We start from the raw sequence: 23,710 nt of genomic DNA, 5'->3' as shown, positions 1-23,710 counted from the left end.
TACCAGGGAGGTGCCCGCCGGCACGACCCGTTCAGCACGAGGCGTAGTGTAGCACAGCGAGCTCGTTGGCTGGATCAAGTGAAGTCAAACCTGAGAGGCTGATCGGATGCAACCATGGACCGTGTTTCCTGGAAACGGATTGGAACCAAGCAATGTCTATAAGACTTGCTCCAGCGTGCGTGTGATCTGATAAAGATTATGCGACTAGATGGAAGAGAGCCTTCGGTATTTTGGGAGAAAGATGATAAGACATAACGATTTAAGAACGAATTCATCAAATTCATCAAGTTGTCATCGATTTTAGCGCAGCGATTGTCACGAAACACAAAACACGTTTCAAAATCATCTTACAAATTATTTTTTATGTAAACTGACTGATATAAAGTATAATATTTACAGTTATTGGTTTATATATATATATTTATAGGTTTAATTAATTGCGGCTCAGCAATTGTTTTGTTTACCGTTTATAATCCGAATCTATTTGTAGCTAGCAACGATTTTTCGACAATTTTTTTTTTGTTGTTTTGTTTAATTTCGCTTTCCATCATCATCATTATTTAGCTTTTTTTGTTTATTTTAGTTTTTTTGCTTTTTTTCTCCTATTTTACTTACTGCGCCTACGCACTAAGAAGTTGTTTCTGTCTGTGTGTCTATGTGTGTGTCTGTGTAGTTTGTTTCTCTTAGTCATTCCACTTACACTTCTAGTAACTTCGTTCATCGAATATTAAATTCAATAATCCCACAGAGAACAAACAAACAAAAAAGAAGGTAATAAACGTAAACTAAAGAAAAAAGAAAGAATTTTTAACGATCAAAACACGATATAGATCCACGGTTGAAAAACACCAATTATAGCAAATAGAAACGAAAGAAAAAAATTATATACGTATCCCACTCGCGCTTAACACAAATGACCAAGAATCAAACATAAAGATTAAGCATAGGGAGGAGGCACCGAAGGGTGAAAGCAAAGGGGTGGGGTGGGGGGGAGAGAAAACATAGCAAAAACAGCTACTAAAACAAGAGTCATCTGTTAGTAGTTCACTCAGCAAATACGCGGATTTTACGCGCATCCGTAGTAATATTATGTACGCGTCGTCGTTCGTCGTCTATGATCCACCACTCCCTTTTCTACTCCTTGTCCGACCCACCGCCAACATCTAACCGTATAAATTATGAGCGGGGTTTTACAGCACACCTCCAACAAATCGATCGAGCAAGCAATACTGCTCTCTCAGAGCATACAAAAAACGGTGCTGGATAATCGCTGTGCAATGTGCTTTAGTGGGATAGGTTGTTTGTTTTAGTCGGACACAATTCGCTTGCTTTCTCTCTTCCACGTGATAAAGAGAACACCGGTTTGCATTTACTTTTGCTGCTAGAATCCATCATTATTTGCAAACTGTGCACTTGAAAGAACGGAACACAAACAAAATCTACCACAAATAAGTATGGTCGGATGACAGCCCAGCAATGTACAGTTTACCACACACTGTACTGGCAGGCAAGGGCGGTAATTAGCCGCCGGCTCTAGCATAGGGGGGGGGGATAGAGTTTAGTAAGAAAACCGCTTAGTATATAATACATGCGCTGGTAGAGGTAGCCTCCCAGATGTTCCCGGAATCGGTTATGCTGCTGTTAGCAATTCTCGAATGAATCTACTCGACACCTATGTAAGTGTACTTCTACTACTGCAGGTCCATTTACAAAAAACGCATTTTATGGGCACAACGCAAGCGATGATACTGCGAGAGTATAAAGTACTTTACACGTACGTAGATGCTGATCTCGAACCTCGATGGTTGTGTATTACCACTTGCCTTGACTTCTGCGACACTTGTGGGCTTGACGATAATGTGCGGCAACATATTAAAATGCACACACATTCTCTCTCTTGCGACCATTTTTTCAATAATTGCTTTCCCTTGTTAATTAGCTTGTTAATGTGAGTTTGCTAGGAACATTTATCAATTGACCATTTAAATCGCAAAATGGTGTAAAGGCTGGGTAGGAGGGGGGGGGGGGGGGGGTATAAGGGGCCACAAAATAATAATGACCTTTTGTAGTTGGAACTTACCGCATGTATTGTATATGTCGCAATCGGTGTTGCACATTTGCGCTACAAAAGCACGCACACCACAACAGGAGTTTGAAACAGGATTCCCCATGCCCAGAATTACCCCCGTTTGCGGGGCAGATCTTGGATGGAAATACGGGCGCGGCTAATCTGCTCGTGATGAGCATATTCTTCGCCGCACGCCTTTTTGAGAAATAATCACATTCTCACTCTGCTCTGCTGCAGTGACTTTCGCGACCGACCAAAAAAGCTTGACTGTTATCCCCGCATGCAATGCTTTGCTGCCCTGCCCCCTTTTAGTTATGAACATTGCTGCTGTCATTCGATTTGCTGCTAGCGCTGCTTTTTGCAGCGTCGGCTGAAGGTCCCGCTGCTGCACCACTACTGTCACCGGCACTGTTTCCACTGCTGTTTGCGTTGTAGCTTATTTGAACTGATTTATACGGTTTCATTTTGTTGGCACCAGCACCATACTGGGGTTGCTGCTGATGTTTGCTGATGTTACTGTTGCTACCTGCGCCACCGGACGTGGACGGTTGCATCGAGGAGCGGGTGAGAAAGGCAAGGGACCGATGGCTACCTGGGTTGTTGAACGTGCGCACCACACGGTTGCCGGCCGAACCACTCCTGCGGCGCATTACCTGCGTTGAATCACCGAAGGAACCGGCACGGGTGCGCAGTCTGTTAGATCCTTCCACTGTTTTGTTACCCGCCGAATCGCATCTGCAACATTTAGGGGAAAGGGGTTAATTAGTGAAGTACGCAACTAAAGGAGTGAAACATTTGCTGCTCTTCGTTCGCCACCGCTTTTTACATATTTAGTCAAATTTTTATCTAATGAGTACTAAAAGCATCCCCAGCCAGCCAGCCAGCGTTCTACTCATATGCCCTGCCAAGCTGTGTTGGCTTCCGAATGGTACAGTTCGTAGGGAGTACACGACAGTTTGACGGCTTAGCAAATGTGACATGATAAATTAAGAGTAAATTAACGAAAAATTAGGGGTTTCACAAATAGGCAGGGTTTCTCAGGCCAATTCAACATTTTAACACTATGTATCAACATCAATTCAACCTTGTCAACCATTTTTCTACACGGGAAAACAAACATTGAACGGCTCTGAAAGTCTGAATAGATGCCCACCCCCCACTCACGGGCACTCATTTTTGAAATTGAGTTACCTTAAATTTAAGTTAAAGTTATGCATACCCTTACCTGAAAACATACCCTTTTTCTTAACTCGGTTGCAAAAATCAGTGGCGATGACCCACCATCCCACCTCGACAATGGAAAATACCTTCTTGGCCTGAGAAACCCTGTAATAAGCCTATTACAGGGGCTTCAGTCACTATGGATGTGTAGAATTATTTCATGCTTCACGTGTAATATGAAGCGATGGAATAATTCTACATTTCCATGATGACAGAAAGTAGAAAAGGTCGAGCCGAAATCATTTTTCTCCTCGATGGTGACTTCTGTCAAATAGCTTTGACAGTGAACTTCCGGAACTATTCCAACCAAAATTACCACGTGCAATAGACCTATTACAGAAAACCCACGTATCAAGATTTTTTCATCGTTATTTAAAAAAAAATCAGTATGTGGAAAGCATGTTTCCATCTGCACTTTTTTTTAAATTCCTTTAAATTATATTGTAGCCTACTATTATGAAGCGACTATTTGACAGCAACAAGGAAGGGAACTGCAACTTGATCTAACTCAAGGTATAGGAGCAAATAGACATTGCTCAACCTGACATAACAGTTCCGTAGTCAACGTGGGGAAGAGTATTGAGAAGAGTGATGGAAGCGTCGGTGGAGGCGCCGATGGTGGTATCGCTAGCGAATTTTTGACGAAAAATGCAACCAAATGTCTTCAATCCTCTGTGGGACACAACATTTGATATGCGATAATGACCCATAAATTAGCGAAATTGCTCACGGGACTGAGAATCGAGGCTGTTTGGTCATGTTGGTAGCCCCATACCATATGAGTTTTGTAAACAAACTCTGACATATCTCGACTAAAATGGCGCCCTGTCAAATCGATAAAAAATCACCTTCTAAATACATACACCTTGATCTAACCTAAATTAGATTCTGTCATGAGTAAGAATTCAGCTGACAAAACTTAAAACTGAGAGTAAACGCAAGCTAACGAGGAAGATAAATTTGGTAAATTTATGTAGCTAAGTTTAGTTATTCTATTGTTTCTGTATAATTTTTATAACTCAAAAATTTCGTCAATTTTTAGTCACATTCTGTATGTTGGTACTAGTGTTGGATAGTGAGCTCGAGAGCTACCGGGAGGCCTCACCTCAATAAAATGAGGGCTCTGAGCGCGCTCTTCGATTTCAAGAATGTAGCTACGTACTCTTGGGCCCCTTCGCACTCTTCGACCTCACGAGGTAGCTCTTCGCACTCTTCGACCGCAATTGGGCGACCTCAGTGAGTGCGGGGCTACCGGGAGGCCTCACCTCTCACATGTTAGTGAGCAGTTGCCCGCTCCTCTTCAAAAAGAGCTACTTGAACCAACACTAGTTGGTACCTTATGGTACCACACACCTTTTGCTTCACATCGTACTCAAAACACCAGGCGCCTCCATTACTGAGGAAATTTTGAGGAAATTTTTAGAAAATTTTACAATGCGAGATGAAGGGTTTAGTGTACATTCTAAAAGTTGCAAGAAATGAATTCTTTTATTTATTTTTTTGTCGTAAACTTTACTCGAAGTTAATGACGAACAGCGAAATGAATTAAAGACGTGTTGTCTTTGCAAAGTTATTGGCCGAACAGTGTGTCTTGGCACTCCAAAACTAGACTCAAAATTTCAAGCGCGATTGTCTCGAATTAAATTTTTGACAACGTTTGTAGATGTCATTACTCAAAACTGGTTAGATTTTAATATTAAACATTGTTTCTATCATCTAACGTAGATATTGTGCAATTAATTGCATTTAATGCAATTATTTATTTGTGTTAAAAAAAGTTATGCTATTTTAAATACGTTGCCAAGTGATTAATTTATCTTCCCCTAACGACCTCCTCTCACGGTTATGCCGGCCATTTCTGACTTACTAGACTTATTGATACCGCATAGTTGGACAGTCAGTCCTCACTATGGGCGCACGGTCCAGATGAGATTTGTACCCCGATCATGCCGTGTGAAGACCGACACCGCTGCTACCACCGGACTGCCACCTGTGAACCGCCCAAAACACGATCCCAGCTCATTTTTGGTTTAGAGTACCATAAGAGACAAAAAATCAGGGGGATCAATTGCTCCCGGATATGCGTCATACTCGATAAACGCTTAAGAGTTCGGTCCCAAATATTGGCATAAATCGAGGAGCTGCTGCTGGACATACTAGCGATGCAACGGACCTAAATATTCCATACTAGACGAACAAAATAACAGATTAGTGAAATCTTCAGGAAAAACATGATAACCCTGTTCCGATTCGCTGAACCACACGAGGGCCACTTAGCAAATAAAAGCCCCACTTGAGTGTTAAGGCTCAACTTTAAATGTTAACCGTATTTTTCATGTATCGAAATTATATTTTTAGACGCTTCGTTTCCGTGGTTATGAATTTCATGTTGGTGGCGTTCTATTTCCACAACGAAGCGGTCATTTCCTCAACCGGTCTCAAAAGGCCAAACCGAGCGGTGTGATAACACTCTCCTCCCCGTTGGTTCAAGGCACATACATATCAAATTATTCATTTGTTAAACCCCTATCACAACGCTAGAATGTTCTGATAAGAAGCAATCGGTTTGCTTTATCGGGTTACTAATAAGTTACACTTGTTTGCTATATGGTATTGGTTTGCTTGGCGTTACTCACCGATTACGGGTTGTGTAATGTCCGGTATTACTGTGGCTTGACGAACCCGCTCCACTGCCACCTCCACCACCACCACCACCACCACCCCCACGACGGCTGCCACCGGCCTGGTAAGGGTGAGCTCCGGCGTGAGACGGCCCCGGCGCAGAACCCACCACCACAGCGACGCCCTCACTTTCGGAAACACTGCGAGGACGGCGTTTGGCTAGGCACGGCTTCAAATTACCAACTCCTTCCAGCATTTCATTGATCTGCGGTTCCAGCACGCGGAAATCTTCGATCGACTTGAACTTGTCCAGATATTCCTTCAGCTTGGGGCTTATCGAAAGCTTGGAAGCGTTTTTATAGTACTTTTGGAAGGCCCAAAATTTCTCCAGTCCATACAACTGACCTGCGAACGATGGACGGGGGAACGGGGGAAACAGTTAGCTTATACACACACACACACAAGCTCTTTCGCCGCTCGATGGCTTACCATTCTCGTAGTCCGACACGGTCTCCTGTTGGAAATCTTCGTACAGCTGCGTTCGGAATTTCTTCTCCAAACCGTACGAATAAAATCTAAACAAACATTCCAGCCCGTAACGGAACCCTTCCGCCGCATCCTCGATCGCTAGCTGCCGGAACTCGTTGTACATGTTCTTGTTGAAGTTCTCGCGCAAAAAGAACGACCAGAACCGGAACAGAGTGTTCATCTCCTGCGACTGACCGGGGCCCATCCGCTTGCGCTCCTTCAGACACCGGCTGTGGTACTTGTGATACACCTGCTGCGTGAACCCGTTCTCCTTCAGCAGCGCGTGGGACGGATGCTGAAAGACTGGTAAGCTGTGCGGCAGCGAGCCGTAGCTGGAGGCCGTCGGGCTTGTGCCGGCCGAGCTGCCGATGCTGGTCGTGCGAGGCCGATGCTCGACCGCATCCAGCACCCAACCGACATGACTCTCCACGGGAGGGTTGGTGAGATGGCGCGTTTTGCGTTTACGGGGCGTGATCGGATCGACAAACTCATCCTTGTTGACGGCGTAGAACCGTGCCTTGTGACGGTTGCCGGTGGAAGTGGTGCTCATGTTCAGACCGCTTGCATCCAGCAGCGAATGCTCGTCAACCAGGGTGCTATCATCGAGCGCCGATGATGGCACCGGATCCGGTGAGGGCGGCGATAGAATCGTTACGCTCGGGGGCACCGGCACTGCTGGCGGTGCTGCTTCCGGCGCCGCCAGCTTCGGTGCCTTCGTTACTATCTTATCGTATTCTTCCTGCGTAATAAGGTTCACCGTGCGATAGTTATGGTAGCCGCCGGAACGACGCCCATCGCTCTTGTTCGTTAGCAGATCCTCCTCGTAGTTGTATAGCCCATCGTTGATGATGCGTTCCAGGTCCTGTGTGATTTTCGTGCGGGTCGTAAAGTCCCCGGTGCGATCGTAACCGTCGTGTTTCGGCAATCGATGGGTCACTTGCGTTACGATCAGCAGCTTATTGATTTCGTTGTCGGGTATTTCGTAATCCGACTCATCGTCATCCTCGGACCAGTTGTCGGTGAAGTGGTTCACACGGCCGCCGCACGTCCGCGGAATATCCAGCTCCTCGTCAAACTGAAAGTCCAGCTCTTCGCGCTCTTCCGTAGCGGAAGCAGCGCTCGCGGCTGCCGGCGCTAACACGCTTGGCGCCGCACCGCTGCTCGCGTTGCCGTCCGGGGCCGATTGTTGCGATGTGTTGCCTGCGTGAGGCACAACTTGCGGGGATGATTGCTTCGTAAGCTGTTCCACCGATCCAGCTCTCTTGCTACCAGCAATGTCGCTAGCCAAAGGCCCACTAACACTGCTGGTAGCGCTACTGTTTTTTGTCTGCTGCGATTGTTTGGGTGGTTGCGGCTGGGGTTGAGCCGGCGCTTGCTGGGTGTGAGATTGACTCGACCGAGATCTTCTCTTGACCTCCTTCCACAAGGTGGCCTCCGCCGGCTGCTGCTGCTGCTGCTGCTGCTGCTGTTCGCTGTTTTCCTCCTCGGGTTGCGATTTCGGATCGTCCACAGGTTTTGCGTCGCACGCAGCAGCAACACGCTTGCTCTCTTTCTCCTCACCACTACCAACTACCGCCTGACCAGATCCTGCTTTGTTGGCGCCCTTTTTACCACCACCCTGCTGCTGCTGCTGCTGGCTGCTTGGGTTTGGTTGCTTTTTCTCACTTGGTTTGTTTCGCTGCGGTTTATCCGCCACTAGTGCAGCGCCCGGCACAAACTCCGGCACGTCTGGATTTAAGTTTTCCTCTGCCGCTTTGCCACTTTCAGCGGCCGGGGCAGCAGGATTAAGTGCGTTACTCGTCAACGGAGCCTTGTTGGCTGCTTTCGCTGCAACCTCCTTCACGAAGCAAGGTTTCACCATCGGCGCCACATTTACTGAGGGTATCAGCAGCGGCACCGTTTTGCTTGTTTTACTTACGGGATTGCGAATATTTCTAGGTAATGGGGGCGGTGGAATACTAGAAAGAATTTTAGAAGCCACCTGCAACTGCGGCACGGCAGCCACATCGGAACTATCGCCAGCGATCGAAACCGATATCGGCACAGCTGCAACAGCCTCGGCAGCTTGCTGCTGCTGCTGCTGTTGCTGCTGCTGCTCCTGCTGCTGCTGCTCCTGCTGTCCTTCTGCGCCCGGTTTCTCCTCCGATGGTTTTTGCTCGCCCAGCGTAGTTCGAGCTTGCAGCGCTGGGTGGTGCTGCTGCTGCTGTTGCTCGTTTAAAGCCGTGCTGAAATTGATTGCCCCATTGACGATCGCTACCGAATGATCGATTGGCCACATCGTAGGATTCACACGTGTGCGCACCTTATAATCTTCGATCAATTCTAGCTTTTCCGATTCTTTGATTGCTTCGATGATCATATCAATATCGTCGGTGAGTGCTTGCACTCGGTGGAACGAGGCAATCAATGTCACCGGGAGAAATCCTTCGGGGTCCATCTTCCGTCGCAGGTAAAAGTCGCGATTTAAATTTTCCTCGCTGAAGTAATATTCACTGCAAACGAGAGAAGAAGAGTAAATAAATATATAATTTGAATATATTAACAAGCAACAAGATTCACCCAAAAACTTGTTAGGTTTAGTGCTTTCATCAACAACTAATCGTCAATTTGTGCCGTTTGCAGGACTACAAACGCATTGTTTTTGCTTCAATATTGAGAAGCACTAGAGTACAGAAGAGAAGATGTAATGAGAACTCTACTAAATTGCCAAATACAATAAACTGTTGTTCGAAGTAATTTCAAAAATCTTTCCACATATCGTATAAAACAGGGAACGGTTCTGAAAGCTTCTCCACGATCCGTCCACAACACAGCGAACAGAACGGTAACATGTCTCTCCGCGTATCTAAACCGGGCTCAACGAGACACCCAAACCCCTTGAAAAGATAGGTGGCCATACGGTTTGATTGAGAGCATGGGTTCTCCCGGGGCATGGAATTTGGAAAAATACGGACAAATTCTTGAACGCCTCGCCTTCCAACGAATAATTCCACTTACATTTGCTTCTTGATACACTCCTTAATGCTCAGCTGGTCCATTCCTATCAGTGGTGCACCGTTGTAATAGAACGTACTCAAATAAGGCATGATGAACGCCGCCTGGTCCGAACCGATCTTGTTCATCGCAGTGAAGTCTTGGAAATCTTGTCCCGTTCCTACCGGCATCACGCCGACACCATTCTCGACACCCCCCGCAACGGCAGCGGACATATTCCTGTCGTTCATGTGACGATTGCCTCCCGCGCGCATGGGACCTCCGCCTCGTCGATAGCCGAAGTTGATGCCACCACGCCCGGCAGATAGGCGACCACTGCCCCGTCCGCCGCGGTAAGCAGGTGGACCACCTCCTCCCCGCGTACTTCGCCCTCTGTTTATGCGACCCGACACCGAGTTTCCGCCGCGGTGCTGCGGTGGCTGGTGTGGTTGATGTGCTGGTTGTTGTTGTTGCTGCTGCTGCTGCTGCTGTGGTTGCTGCGACTGCTGTGGTTGCTGCGACTGCTGTGGCTGTGATTGTTGTTGCGGCGGATGCTGCTGTGGCTGCTGTGAGTGAGTGTGCTGTGATTGGGCCTGCTGTTGTTGTCCGGACGATTCCTGTTGCTGTTGCCAACTTCCCTCATCATAGTCGTCGTATCGTCTGTGCCGGGGCGTACGCGCACGTCTTTCCCTTGTTTTTGGCAGTTCAATCTCTAACGGAACCCATTTCGGCTTGGGGCCTTTCCGGGTGGTGGTATTGGCGTTGCTGTTGCTGGTTGTTGCGTTCGTTCCATTAGCATCCGCTTCAGTTGCCGTTCCTCGTCCTCGGCTATGTGGCCGACTTTGTGAAGCTTGTTCCACTACAGTGGTGGCGGGATCGGCAGTATCCGTTTGTGACTTCGTGGCAGAGCTTGACGCTGCTGACGGCTGCACTTGAGATGCAGCACTGTTTGCCTGTTTCTTACCTCCGGCACCATCATCTCCGGACGCTTTCGAACCGTGCTGATTCTGAGACTTGGCAGTGGTACGAGACGGAATCACTTCAGCGGTTTTGGTAGCATTATCTTTAACGACGTTGCTACTGTTGTTGTTGTTGTTCGTCGACGAGTTCTTTGCAGAACTTGAAACACTTTCCGAAGCGGCGATATCTAAGGATTGTTGCTTTTTGGGAGATTGGGTAGAAGAGACAACGGTCGGCGGTTCTGTCGATTTTTGCTGGGTGGCCGATGATGAGCCCGGCACCTTTGCTCCCGAGTTATGTTTTTCTAATACAGTTTCACTCGATGCTGCTGCTTTCTTCGAACCTTCAGCCGGTGTCACCTTTTTCTCGCCTAATGTGGGCCAATCGCCACTGTTGGCAGTGAAGTCTGCCGCCTGCAATAGAGAGGAGATAGATGTTTAATTCGATTGGATCGAATCGATTGGATGAAACTTACCTTTGCGTTATTGCGTTTCTTATCGGACTTGCCACCAGATGAAGCTGTCGGTTTGCTACCATTTGGATCGTTGGACGTTGCTTTGTTGTTGCCATTTCCTGTGTGGTTTTAGCGTTTGTCAATAAGTTATTTGAATACTTTCCTTACGCATTTACCCTGTCTAAAGTCCTGTAATCTTACCTTGAGCTTTGGTTGGCTGTTTGGTCTGTGCAACGCGTTTTTCATTGGATCCAGCCACGCTTACAGCCTCTGTCTTTTCTCCAGCTGCAGCTGTGCTGGTTGTGCTCACGGCACCAGTAGTAGCTGTAGCTGTAGAGCTTGAAGGGGCTGCTGCTGCTGCTGCTGCTGGTGCTGGTGCGGTTGCTCCACGCACCGTGTTAGAATTCGATTTACTCTGAACACGTGTTTCGTTCGATGGAATTGGTGCCGGTTCTACGGACGGGGTGACCTAACGGGAAAGCCAAAACAACGTTAAACAATTATTGCCCGAAATTATATCATCCATTCGTTACGCGTTTTTCCAAGCAAAGCTCAACACTCTGATAGAATTTAGCAAAGACACAACTTACCTTCCATGCGTTCACCTTCGGAAGTGGCGCTTCAACAAACTTCTTGCCATCCTCTTTAGCACGATCTTCCTCGTCGGATGGTGTTCCGGTTGTGCCTGACGATGAACCACCACCGCCGCCGCCGCCGGTGCCAACCGTTGATTGTTGCTGTTTGTTAGACGGGCCAGCGCCACCACCAGCGGCACTACCACCACCGGCACCTCCTTCCTCCTTCGATGCATCGTGTACCTTTTCGTCCTTCGACCCTTCGCCGACGGTGCCGCCGGTATGGATGCGGCTGCGATCGCTCGATTTCCTCTTTCCAAAATCCTTCCGATATGATCCCCTTTCATCTGGGCCACGCTCATTTGTCACCTTGCCCTGCTGCTTGCTGTGCGTCTGCGTCCCTGGAGCCGCAGAGCGTCTACCACCAGACCCTCTAGCAGCTCCAGCTCCGGAAGTTTTCTCTCCGGCCGATTTCGAGCTCGATATACTGGCGACGGAACCACCAGCAGCAGCAGCCGCGGCGGCAGCGGCTGCCGCAGCCGCTTTTGCTTTACGATCGCGCTTGTGGTGCGACACGACTGGGACAAAGTTGGCATCGTCTTCCAAATCGTCGAGTGTACTTTTGGAGTCCAGCTCGTTGTTGAGCGCGTCCTTTGCTCCGTCCACCACCATCGAGGCGGTGGTGGGTGCTGACCCGGTGGATGAAGTACTTGTGGCAGTGGGGGCGGTAGAGGCGGACGTCGCAGAACCAAGCATCATCGCTTCTTTCGCTACCGGCGGTCCGACGATAGGTTTGCCTTTGCCGCTGTTCTGGGCGCCACTTGCTCGCTCACTGCCAATGTTTTCCTTATTGTTGTCAGTCTGGTTCGATGAATCTTTGCCCTGCTCCTTCAAGTTCAACAGCACGTTGGCGTAAGAAGAGCTGCTGGGGGTGTTGTTGTTGTTGTTGTTGTTATTGTTATTATTCGCCGTATTGCTAGTAACACTGGATCCATGTGATACCTGCGTAGAGGCCATGCTTATGCTCGCTACGATTACTGCCGATCTGCGGGAGTAGCTTTCGCGGCCGATAAGCGCAGACGTCCTCCTGATGGTTGTGTTTGATGTTTAGCAAGCGCTTCACACTCTGTTCGCCGGTTTCCGCATGCACAAGCACTTTCTAAACAAGCGGAACTATAGCCAATGACACACAACACTACACTACACACTGAACGAACTTGATCCAATTCCCAAACCCCCGAAAGCTACACTGTCAAGATCGTGCCCCAAACAAGCTCAGCTTCTACGACAACCCTTGTTTTCGCACGCCACTTTTCACAGGTCACACCAACCAAAATATTATTAAAAACAAAATGTTCATAAAGAAAATCCTATCTTGCCGGTCTTGCCGTCGACGCCTGCTTCTTCGCCGTCACTGTCGAGGAGCAAAGAAAATGTGATGAAATGACATTCCATGCGACCGATGAACACGTTGCGGCGGTTCCTGTGCTGCTGAACCATGAGGCCTGGTCAAGCCCGCAAAGGATACATCCAACTGTTCTGCTGTAGGACCGTGCCCAACACGCACCAATACGACCACACCACCATCACAGCGCAGTCCTCTATCCGAGCCCTGTTCGTAGAGTGTCAGTACTATGCTGTTCGAAGGAGAGAGCGAGAACGCACGAGCGAGACAGAGCGAATCAGAACAACACTTCTGACGAACGAAAGAGACAGCGCTTGGGGCAGCAAGTGCGAGAGAGAGAGCAGAAGTACACGCAAGAGCGAGAACGGGTGACGTTCTCGATTTACCTCGTGTAACACACCGTGTGGCACGCAGCAGCAGCGGCGGCCAGCATACACACGTATATCAAAATTCGAAAGCACACATTTTTTACTTTATTTCGGGAGCACAAAATCAACATGCATCCTACATCACACCGGGAGAAGGAGAGCCGAAAGCTGATGAAATCAAAAATGGCTTCAACGTGAATCGCTTTTAAGACGGTGTGTTGCGACTATCGGACCACTGTCTTTCGATATTTGGCCCACTGGCACCGCACCGGAGAGGAAACACTCGGAATAAGCAGGGACCCCGAACGCACAATATGCACCAAATGGCAAATCGGTATACATTCGTACATGTATATTTAACACCCCATGTACCGAAGGAAGGGAACTCTGCGCTGTATTGGCTGTGTAACCTGATGACATAATATATGCTACCCATACAGAGAGTCAGTCTCGCGACCACCGTCGTGTCTAGACGAAGCGCGCAACACCGCACGAGAGGTATGACTTCTTGGGGTTGCGCTTCTTTGACTAGCCACACAGTTCCGTTTTTCTTCGTCTTCTGATTGTTCCAAGCACCCGAACGAACCTCTCGACCGGTACGGCGCCGCCGCTTATCCGCGTGCGTGTGTGTGAGCAGTTCCGGAATAGGTGATACGGGTACGATTGTTACACACCAGGGACACCCGACCACAGGCTGGAAAGACAAACTGCGAAACACCACCGCAACCACGCGTGAGCATACACCTTGTCGCACCTGCTGTTCAGTGGTGTCCCAGTACGGAGGCGCTATCGGGAAGATTCTTCCTGCCTATCATGTGCTCGCAGCACTCCGACCCTCACTACAGCTCGAAATGGTCCTCGGCACACACGACTAACTTCACTTTACACACACGCGCGCACACACACACACACTCGTACACACACACATACGCGTGACTAAAGCTAGATGTCCTTGCTAGATTTAGTATCTTGGCCGCACTACCGACGGTGCACCGCATGTGCCATACTACATTGGCTGGCGCAGACACCGCTCGCTAGCATGAGGATATGTGTGGACCCCCGAGTTTTGCCGTTCCGTACTAACCAGCCGGGCTAGGCTAACGCGGTGTATTCCATGTTCGGACGCAGCTTTGCGCTAACGATCGTGAAACTGCATGCCACGCGGCGAACTAGTCGGCAGGGTACACGATTTTATTCACGGATAAATATTTTGTTTCTTTCACGAAACCACGTTTTCGTGCGGAGCAGATCCCAATGATTTTTTTAAGGTTAACGTCAGCTGTCAGCGTGAACACCAAGCGGTGTTTACATGCCACGGTTAAGCGATCCGTTTGACGTTGCTGATAAAGCCGAAGTGCGCGTGTGTTTGCCGAAGTGTTGTCGGAGATTTGCAATTTTCCCGAACGTTTGACAACGGGCCGATATCCGACAACTTCCGCCAACCTTCCGCTTTCGAACGTGAAATTGCCAAAAATTTCAAGGCCAAGGAGAGGCCGTTGTGAACCGAAAGCTTTCTAAATTACGTGCCATTTGAACCACAACGGGCTGTATTGAGCTGTTGTGTGAAAACATGTCGAACATCGTTGGGTTTCTATCTACAACAAAAACTGCAAAGGAATACGGAACTAAATTGCCTTTTTCGGCAGGTTTCATATTTCTGCTTCTAGATAGTTTTTCAGAGGATCCATCTCACTTTTCCAATCATACAATTTTTGTTGCTTCGTAATCCAATGTGTTTGGATGATTTCGTTTAAACCCCAATCAAGTATTGATTCGACAGATGTATACACACGCACACATGCACACTCGACTTTGTTTGACGTGCAAGGCAAACGTAAACAAACCGTTTTGACCAACAGAAGAAGAATCCGTTCCAACGTTCAACAGTCGAAAGAATTACTGAACTAAATGCAAATTTGCAGCGGTTCTACATCAGTGCAATTGTTTCAAACTAAAGCCGCGTACAATTATTGTTAGATGATGCACAACACACAAAGTTCACACTAGTTGTGATCTGTTTATGAATGCTCCCACAGAACGGGGTTCCGGTACCGTTGATCCGAAGCATCAACAAGAAGAAGAAGAAGAAGTCTGACTCAACGATGGTGATATCAGCTGTTTTCAATACGCAGCCCAGAACGATTCTCGTCGCAGTCGCGATCCCAAACTAGCTCGGGACATCAAGCGTGTGCAAGCAGCGGTAGTGAGCGACTGTACGCTAGAATTATGTGTGCGATAGTTCGTGAAGATGGAACACTTTAACGAATATTGGGAACTGTTTGTGGACAGAAAAGATTCGATTGCCAAAGTACGTGACACGACCGAAGCTTCTGTGAGGCGATTGCTAACAGCTTTCACTGTGCTTTCCAATTCTCCATCAGGAAATTATTGCGTACTACAAAACGCTGGACGACCACGAAGATGGAACCGAACTGTCCGAACAATGTCGCCGATTTTTTCGCAAAAATATGACCCACAGCCCATACCCAACATGTCAGCTGCTGAAACTGTTGGCCATGTCGAAAATCGCGACCAAAAACGCCGTCATTCACGATGTCACCACGGCAGCCGTGCTGGAGGCGTTCGAGCAGCAGGGGCAGGTTGATCGGAACAAGTGCTACAACATCCTGGCGAACAGTGTGATGCCTGCCAAGGCAACCAATCGCTTTAAGCTGTGCATTCTGAAAGCGTTGGAGAGGAACACGGTGGAGCTGGAGCTGTTGATGCTTGCGCTATTTGCAAGGAAAAGTGTCAAGTTGATCGTGCATCTGCTTCCCGAGCTGGTGGGCCCGCTGCAACAGCAACAGGCTTGGGCTGCACTCGATAAGAAGCAGCACTTTGTCATCGAGTTGCTGCAAAGCAGTGCAAATCCACCTTACGTGCATCAGGCCAACTACATCCGCTTTGTTGAACAGGCTTGGCTGGCAAATAGTGGCGGCGGTACATTTTCACCCACCGCCGACGGGCTGGCATATTTGTCCAGCCCAGATAAATCGTATCTGACGGCTTACCTGCTGGAGCTACAGCGTTGCTATCTGATACAGCAAAATCTGCACCTCGACGAAGCGCTGCTGCCACCGAAAGATTTTCCCCAGCACGCAACCGTGCTCGGTATGATGCTGCGTGCCAAAGTGGATTTAAATGAGACTGATTTTGCGAAGCTGGCCGCTGTGATAAGAACGAATCGGACGCTAAACGAGCAGATAATGGCCATGACTAACGCGGCGACTGAAATGGGAAACTCCGAACTGATGGCGCTGTTTCAAGTGCACGCAATATTCGCGCTGTACAAAGCAATAGAAGCGTCCAGTGCGGGGCCGGAAAGCGCTCTGCTTATCGCCACAAACAATCTCGACACACAGCTAAAGTGCCTTTTCAAGGAAATGGACATGGACACGTTCATGCAGACGATAGAATCGATCTTCACGATGCTGTTCGTGCGTGGGGAGCTGATTTCCGCTGAGCCGCCACCGAGCATGCCCGAGCGGAAGAATTTTATGTGCAGCGTAGCGCTGCTGGCCACCCTAACGTCCAGCATGAAATCGATCATGATAACGAGGAAGCATTCCGCTACCTTCCACGAGGCGAACGGCAAGCTGAAGCAACGCTTTCAAACGCTCTACGATCTTGTCACCGACGTGTGCTGGCGCTTATCACTGTTTGACGAGCATGCGCCTTCCGAAGGCACCCCACTTGACCCGAAATGCGTCCGCCCGCTTCATCTCGTCGACATGTGCCCCGTGCCGACAGCGCTGACGCATACGATCGACGCCAGCTACGGCGAACCGTCGTCGTCGTCGGGCAGCGCCAAACTGTTCCGCAGCGTTGAATCGATCGCGGCCATGGACTTTGCCACCGGCCAACGGCATCGGTACGGGTACTACGGTACACTGCCAAAGCACAAATCTTCCCGCAGACAAACCCGCCATCCGCCAGCGGCCACCGTCGCGTCGAGCAACTCGGGCGGCAGCAACAAGGAGCTGCAGCGGCAAGGCTCGCATTCGGTCGATACGACGAAAACCGACGATCGCAACGGTGCGGAACTGGAGCACACCGTTGCCGTTGGTAGCATGCGCAGCGTTTTGGGGAGCAAGAAAAATTTCACAAAGCTGTTTGCAACGCCCGAGACGCTAGCCGTGATGTGCCTTACCAACGGCAGGATGAGCTTTGCGAAACAAATTATCGAGTGCCATAATCTGGCCGATCGGCCCGTCGGCAAGCTTGTGGAACGAATCGAGCAAATGCAGCATCTCAAGCATGATTTGGCCGCGTTGATAAAGAAGACCGAGCGCAAGCAGGAAGCCACGATGGGGCCGTTCGGTGAAGCGCAATCGAGCGACAGCAACAGCGACGTTCTGTTGGACGACATTCGGCTCAAAACGGCCAAGGGATTTAAAATCTCGAAGGTGCTGAGTACGCTGGAAACGTTTCTAAAGTCGCAAACGGCGTGCACGGAGGACGAGGTCCTAGCACCGATGGACCGGTTCGTATCGCGGTACCCGTTCCTCAGCATCCTCACCGGCAAGAACCTGCAGCTCAGCCAGGTCGTAGACATCATCTTTAACTTACCGTTCAACTACGAGCTGAATCTCGCTATCTACAACTTTTTGCTCAAAAACGCACAGCACACAACGAGCATGGCGTCGAGCATAGCAATGTCCACCAGCATAGCCGGCCACGGGGGCGAAACGTCACGGGCGTTGGTCGGAAATTACGTCGCCTTCTTTGGCACGATCATCGACACGCTTCAGACGGCGCACAAAACGCTACGTTGCTCCAGGGGCAGTTTCACCGACCAGCACCTCACCATCGCCGAGCTGCTGTCGCGCGAAGTCTGCCCGCTGGACACGATGGAAAACGGGATGGTGTGGAAAAGGCGGGCCAGCTTTTACGACACGCTCGAGCGTTGCGACGAGCTGGACTTTGCGACGGACGAACTGGAACGAATCGGCGGTGCACTGCCGAAGGCCGGCGGTGGGTCCGCATCGCTGACGAAGGTGAAACAATATTTAGAACATTTGACAAAGTTACTGCTCGCGCTGCAGCCGAACGCAGGTGAGGAGGCCGGCACTGGGCACGGTGATTCTACCAAAGTAGCAAACCTTATACGCACGGACGTTCAAAGTCTCATGGTGGAACGTTTGCTCGAGAAGCGCATTTCGTTTGGCGCCGGAGACACCATGTGCGGAATGTTGGGCATCAATCTGGTGCAAACGTTAGGCAGGAGAATCCTTGGCCCGAAGGAAGAACCGGCCGACGAACGCGAGTTGCGGAAGGTGGACGGTTTGTGGGAATTTATCGCCAGCAAAAGTGAGCTCTTGCGCCGCTTATGTACGATCGAAATCGACAGTTCCCGGGACGATGGCAGCGTAAAGTCACCAATCCACAACTACGGCAAGCTGGTGCGCACTAGTCATAAGCAAGAGTTGCCGCTCGGCTGTAGCTATGTGCGGCCGAACAATCCGCCGCAAACAGAGCTCTTCCCGCTGGAATGTGTCCGACCTTGCTGCATGCTGGAGCAGAAGGAAGGAAAATACTATACCAAGGTAGAGTCCGTCATGCAAGACGCTTCCATGGAACAGAAGGCCCTCGCGTTACTCGCAAACGTGGATAGGTTTGCGGTGGCAACTGAATGGATAAGCGCATCCGAGCATCTGCTGGCAGCTATTCCCAAGAGCGTCCACGACGACGACCAGTTGGCAATACTACCCGCCACACGCCAACGGCTGCAGCAGAAGGCAAACGAGCTCCGAACGTACGTGGCGATTGGGAAATTTCTTCAGCTTCCCACCGCGGACGCGTGCGATGGTTGGCAGAACGCGCAGACATTTTCCGCGGCCAATAAAAGCCTCATCCTGCATCAGCTGATCGATCAGGGCGAGTACCGGGTGTGCGCCGAATGGATCAAGCTGCACCCGATCGACGCGGAAAAGGAGCTGGAGATGTTTATGTACGCCGTGCACAAGGTGTTGACCGCCGCCAACACCACCACCATACCACCGCCGGCTCCCGGGGCGACCGATGCTCCGCCGGACAGCGATGACGCACCGATCGCGTGGCTCTTCCGCATCATTGAAACGATGCCGATCGAAGCCGTGGTGAAGCTGTACGAAACGATAATGCTCAACATCCGGAGCGTGCCGGTGGTTCGGTACATGCTGGAGTACCTGCGCCGCTACACCACAACGAAACCGCTCTACCAAAGCTATCAGCTGTCGTTGCAAATCTTCGAACACTTGTCGCGCGAAGAATACGACGGGCTGTGGAATCTGGCCAGCCGTCCGCTGCTCATAATCGAGCAGTGTTTGATGAATTCGCGGCTCGAGCTACTGTCGGCAGTGATACGCTCGATCCGCAGTCTGCTGGTGCCGGATGTCTGTGCGCACTGTTACGAGCACCGGGAGTACATTCGCGATCTCCGGGATGCTGTGCAGCAACAGACGACGACGCCGCCACTTCGGCGATATCCCGTCCACGATGGGCTTTTCATTAGCCACGAGTGCGTCGACTGTCTGTTGCGCGTGTATGCCGGCAAGGCGCTGGAGTACAAAGTGTTCCCAGACGTCGAACCGTCCGGCGACGCATTGAACGGCGATCCGACGCACCCGCTGGGAGCGGCAAGCCGTGTGTCGAGCTACGATTCGCTCAGCGAGGTCGGCCAACCGTTCGTGATGCCGAAAGAGATACCGCCGCGCGACCGTTGGGTGAAGGACGAGGAGGCGCTGCACTGCATGTGCTGTCGGCGAACATTTTCGATGCTTAACCGCCGCCACCACTGCCGCCGGTGTGGTCGCGTTGTGTGCCACGCTTGCTCGAAGAAAAAGTTGCGGCTGCAAAGCTTTTACGAGGATGTTGCCGTGCGAGTGTGTGACGATTGTTGGCGTGCGCTGGCGGAAACGCAACCAGCGGCGAGCGCACCGGTCGGTCCGAGTGGAGCGCACCCGCGGATGGCCGACTCCATCGGCAGTCAGCAGTTCGAGTGGCAGCTGACGGGCAACGAGCGGTACGATGGCGTGATCCGCGACGAGTACAGCTACGAGTATGCGCCGTCCACGAGCCAGTGTCTGGCGATCTGCAATCTGCACACACCGAACGAAGAGATGGCCAGCTTTCTGCTGTATCACTGTGCCAAGCTGGAGGCGCTGCTGCGTCCGCTCCACCCCGGCATTCCGAACCCCGAGATCGATTACGCGCTCGTAGCTCGCATGCTGCTGAACCTAACGCTCGGCGTCAAGGTGCGGGGCGGCGGGGCGGAGGTGGAGAAGATGAAGGAGCACGCCGAAATCATTCTCTCGATCGTGCACGACAACTGCGAATCGCTGCTGCTGCACACACCGTCCATGACCAACCATGGCAGCTTGCGCAAGCTGCGCGACGCGCTCGTGAAGGCGGAAAAGTGGACGCTGGCACTGGAGCTGTCGCTCAAGTGTGGCTTCTCGCTGAACGGCGTGATGGCCGCCTGGGGGATGGCCTGCCTGCGAGCCGGCTGTTACGAGACTGCGCGGGAAAAGTTCTCCCACTGTCTGCCGCGCGTCGCGTCCGAGGCCGAATGTGAGGCGGTGCTGCGTACGATCGAGCTGCCGGCGATGATCGCCACTGCCCGCCAAGTGCCGATCGTGAAGCGTCCCACCCGATGTCCTCCACTGCTGAACGAAATCCTGTACGCTTTAACGTGCACAGCCCGGCTGGGCGCACCGTCCGAGCGTGTGATCGCCAGGGTGAATGCGGCAAGACAGGTTGCGGCTGGCACTGCGGCCGCCTCCCACGAACCGACGCTAAACATTCTCAGCACGCTGGCGAACCTGCGCCACATCTGTCAGGGTGAGTTCGATGGCGACATACCCGGCCCGGGCGCGGAACGGTTGGCGCGCAACGACAGTGCGCCAATCATGTGTAGCCGGCTGTTTGAGGAATCCATGCACTATCTGCTCGCGTACGGTTCGCATCAGAGCGTGGTACAGTTTCTGATGCGCTACCAGCAGACGGAGGTGGCCTCGCTTCGCTACATACTGGCGCAGCGCGTCGAGCCGGACGTGTTCCTGCAGACCGTTCTGCTGCCGTACCTGCAGCGCGGCGAGCTGGACACGGTCGTGCAGCGGCTGTCGGACATCGACGACACGTTGCTCGAGTGGCGTGAGCACCTTCGCTACGTCTGCCGCTATCTCGAGACGAACGACATGCTGAACAGCCTGTACAACTTGCAGCTGCTGCTGAAGGACCCGATACGCGCCAGCATGACCTGCGTGCGGTTCTACACGCTGGGCTGCCGCACCTTTGCCGATCTGCACGCGGCCGAGCATCATCTCAAAACTAGCGTTTCCCATCTGCAGGTAGTGGTGACAGTGGTGGTTTCCTTCCTCCTGATTCGCTTATAATGGTTGTGAATGTCTCCTTCTTACAGAACGAGCTGGAACTCTGCAACTGGCAAGAGGTGCGCCTGAACAGCACCGGGCGAGCCATCGAAACGCACCACTCGCTGCTGATGAAGCTCGATCCGAAGGAGTTGAACAATCACATCAACACCATTCTGCTGCAGCTCGAGGTCACCAAATTTCTGGCCACTTGTGAAGCGAAAGGACGCCAAACGGTTGCGTTGCTGCCAAAGGTAGGTTTGATCTGAAGAGCAAATCACTCCTTGAGCGATGATCTCCGGTTGTGTCGCTAACTCTTACAAATTGGCTTACAGATTTTTCGTGAAGCGTCCCAACTGCCAACTCTGTTTGGTTCGAGCCACGAAAGGCTACAGCTCGCCATACTGACATTGGTTTGCGGACAAAACGTGGAAGAGGCCTTCGGTCTTTCGTACAGGTACGCCAGCAAACGCAACGCGTGCGCGCTCAAAAACGTGCGAGCAAATGATCAATTTCCTTTTTTTGATGCCATCTCCTCCAATGCACAGAATCATCCAAGACTATAACCTCGACACGCAGCGAGTGTACGCGCTGACGGCCAAGTATTTTATCAACCATGGCAAAGTTGAGGACGTCGGTAAGCTGCTGGACGTGATCGTCGGCAACGAGAGCAGCACCGGTGCGTCCGATCAACCCGCCGTCGTGTCAGCCATCTGCGACGAGATTGTGCGAGTTTCGGTGGATGTTGCCATTGCCCGCCACGGAACCGGCGTCCATACGAAGGTCGCGTTGGAAGCATTGATTAACCGGGCAAGCTCGGTGGCGGTACGTATCCATTGTTACATTGCGTCTGGTCAGCTGAAGGCGGCCTATCTGCTGGCAAACCGGCACCAGCGGACGGGTGACATTCGGAAAATTTTACGCCAAGCTGAACTGCTCGGTCAGATGCACGTGAAGCGGTTGTGCGAGGCGCGGCTTAACCATCAGGAGAGTGCTTCGTAAGTCACCGCCTACTAACAATAAACAAGTGATATATATATATATATACGGAGCAACGGAATGCAGGTTCGCTCGTGTTAACTAGGCATACAGTCATGAGAATGCTTTACAGCACGTCACAGTCAAAGTGGGACGCTTTAAAGATTTGACCATGCGAGGAAGTTTGTAGAGGGTTTCGATCCACTTTATGCAACTTTCTGAGTGGCTCGGTTCCATCGTTTTAACTTCAATCCCGGTGTGGAAAGTTGCAATCGGTTAGGGGAAGATTGTAACTCGACTGTGGAACATTGCAATCAGCATAATCGCGTTGCTAATCGCCCCTAACTGTGTACGAGATTCCATTATATGACTGCAAAGATCCACTGTGTTTCACTGTTTGATTTGAAGCATTCTTCTGAGTGATTCAAAAGTTACACATTATGTGGACTCAAAAGCCTGTAAACCAATGAGGAGTTGGAGATTTTTTTCTTCTATTTTCCCTCTATTTTACCCAAAGTCCATCATCATTTCATAGCCCAGGAACGGACTTCCTACCAGACAGGGCAGGGAGTCGGGTCCCGTCCGAATCGCCTCCCAGAAAGTTAGAAATCTCAGGCCGAAACCTTTCGAGGTTCTAGAGCCAAGGAGCCAGCAGGAAGCAGGAAGAAGAAGAAGAAGGGTAGTTCACGACGATCGTCCACTAATGGTTTGGGGCAATGAGTGCCGACACTTAACGAGAAAAATGTCGATCGATTGAGCGATCATTTTCTCGCACGATGGAAACCATTTTAAGTTGTCCCACATTGACTGTCACGTACTGTAGTGTAGGTATTCATTGTTATGATATTCTGATCTGGCGAATCGTCTGAAGCCAGTAATCACTGTGAGCGTATCGAATTTCGTTAGTAAATTTATTGATCGATCGATAACCGAACTTACACACTAAACATATAAGGTGATAATAACTCTTTCCGACAACAATCGAGCGTTGTACGATCGATCATAGGCTGCAGTAATTTAACTTACCATACAATTGATCTACAAAAACGGTAAAAGACTCGAGAAGCCCCCCCCCCCCCCCCCCCCCCCTAACAAAATTTGTTAGGCGCTGTAAGATTTACGCCTAAAGGTATGCAATCCGCAGTACACGTTGCGAGAGCTTCACAGTGAGCTTTCAGTGTGCTTTCAGTGTGGTCAAAATTGGTTG

The 23,710-nt window shown here is 50.5% G+C and overlaps 2 protein-coding genes across 4 annotated transcripts; one reads left to right on the top strand and one right to left on the bottom strand.

The window, feature by feature from the left end:
• Positions 1-342: 342 nt before the first annotated feature.
• Positions 343-14,496, bottom strand: LOC118511936 (la-related protein 1). Of its 3 annotated transcripts, none has more exons than XM_036055623.1 (8): positions 14,259-14,496; positions 11,417-12,815; positions 11,028-11,295; positions 10,848-10,945; positions 9,437-10,785; positions 6,401-8,931; positions 5,926-6,316; positions 343-2,803 (listed from the first exon to the last, which is right to left on the bottom strand). In XM_036055623.1, the coding sequence occupies exons 2-8, from the start codon at positions 12,416-12,418 to the stop codon at positions 2,377-2,379; spliced, it is 6,066 nt and encodes a 2,021-aa protein (XP_035911516.1). In that variant the 5' UTR covers positions 12,419-12,815; positions 14,259-14,496; the 3' UTR covers positions 343-2,376. The 3 variants fall into 3 exon arrangements, with proteins under 3 accessions (XP_035911516.1, XP_035911519.1, XP_035911517.1); XM_036055626.1 differs by having other exon boundaries at positions 11,417-12,560; XM_036055624.1 differs by lacking the exon at positions 14,259-14,496 and adding an exon at positions 13,929-14,081.
• Positions 14,497-14,629: 133 nt separating this feature from the next.
• Positions 14,630-23,437, top strand: LOC118511935 (zinc finger FYVE domain-containing protein 26 homolog). The gene is made up of 5 exons (XM_036055622.1): positions 14,630-15,482; positions 15,556-21,504; positions 21,576-21,779; positions 21,861-21,982; positions 22,074-23,437. Exons 1-5 carry the CDS (start codon positions 15,423-15,425, stop codon positions 22,525-22,527), a joined length of 6,789 nt encoding a protein of 2,262 aa, XP_035911515.1. The 5' UTR covers positions 14,630-15,422; the 3' UTR covers positions 22,528-23,437.
• Positions 23,438-23,710: the final 273 nt, after the last annotated feature.

Source organism: Anopheles stephensi, chromosome 3 (assembly GCF_013141755.1).
Source record: "Anopheles stephensi strain Indian chromosome 3, UCI_ANSTEP_V1.0, whole genome shotgun sequence".
Lineage (NCBI taxonomy): Eukaryota > Metazoa > Arthropoda > Insecta > Diptera > Culicidae > Anopheles > Anopheles stephensi.
Note: the sequence above shows the minus strand (reverse complement) of the source record. Positions and strands in the feature narration are given on the sequence as shown.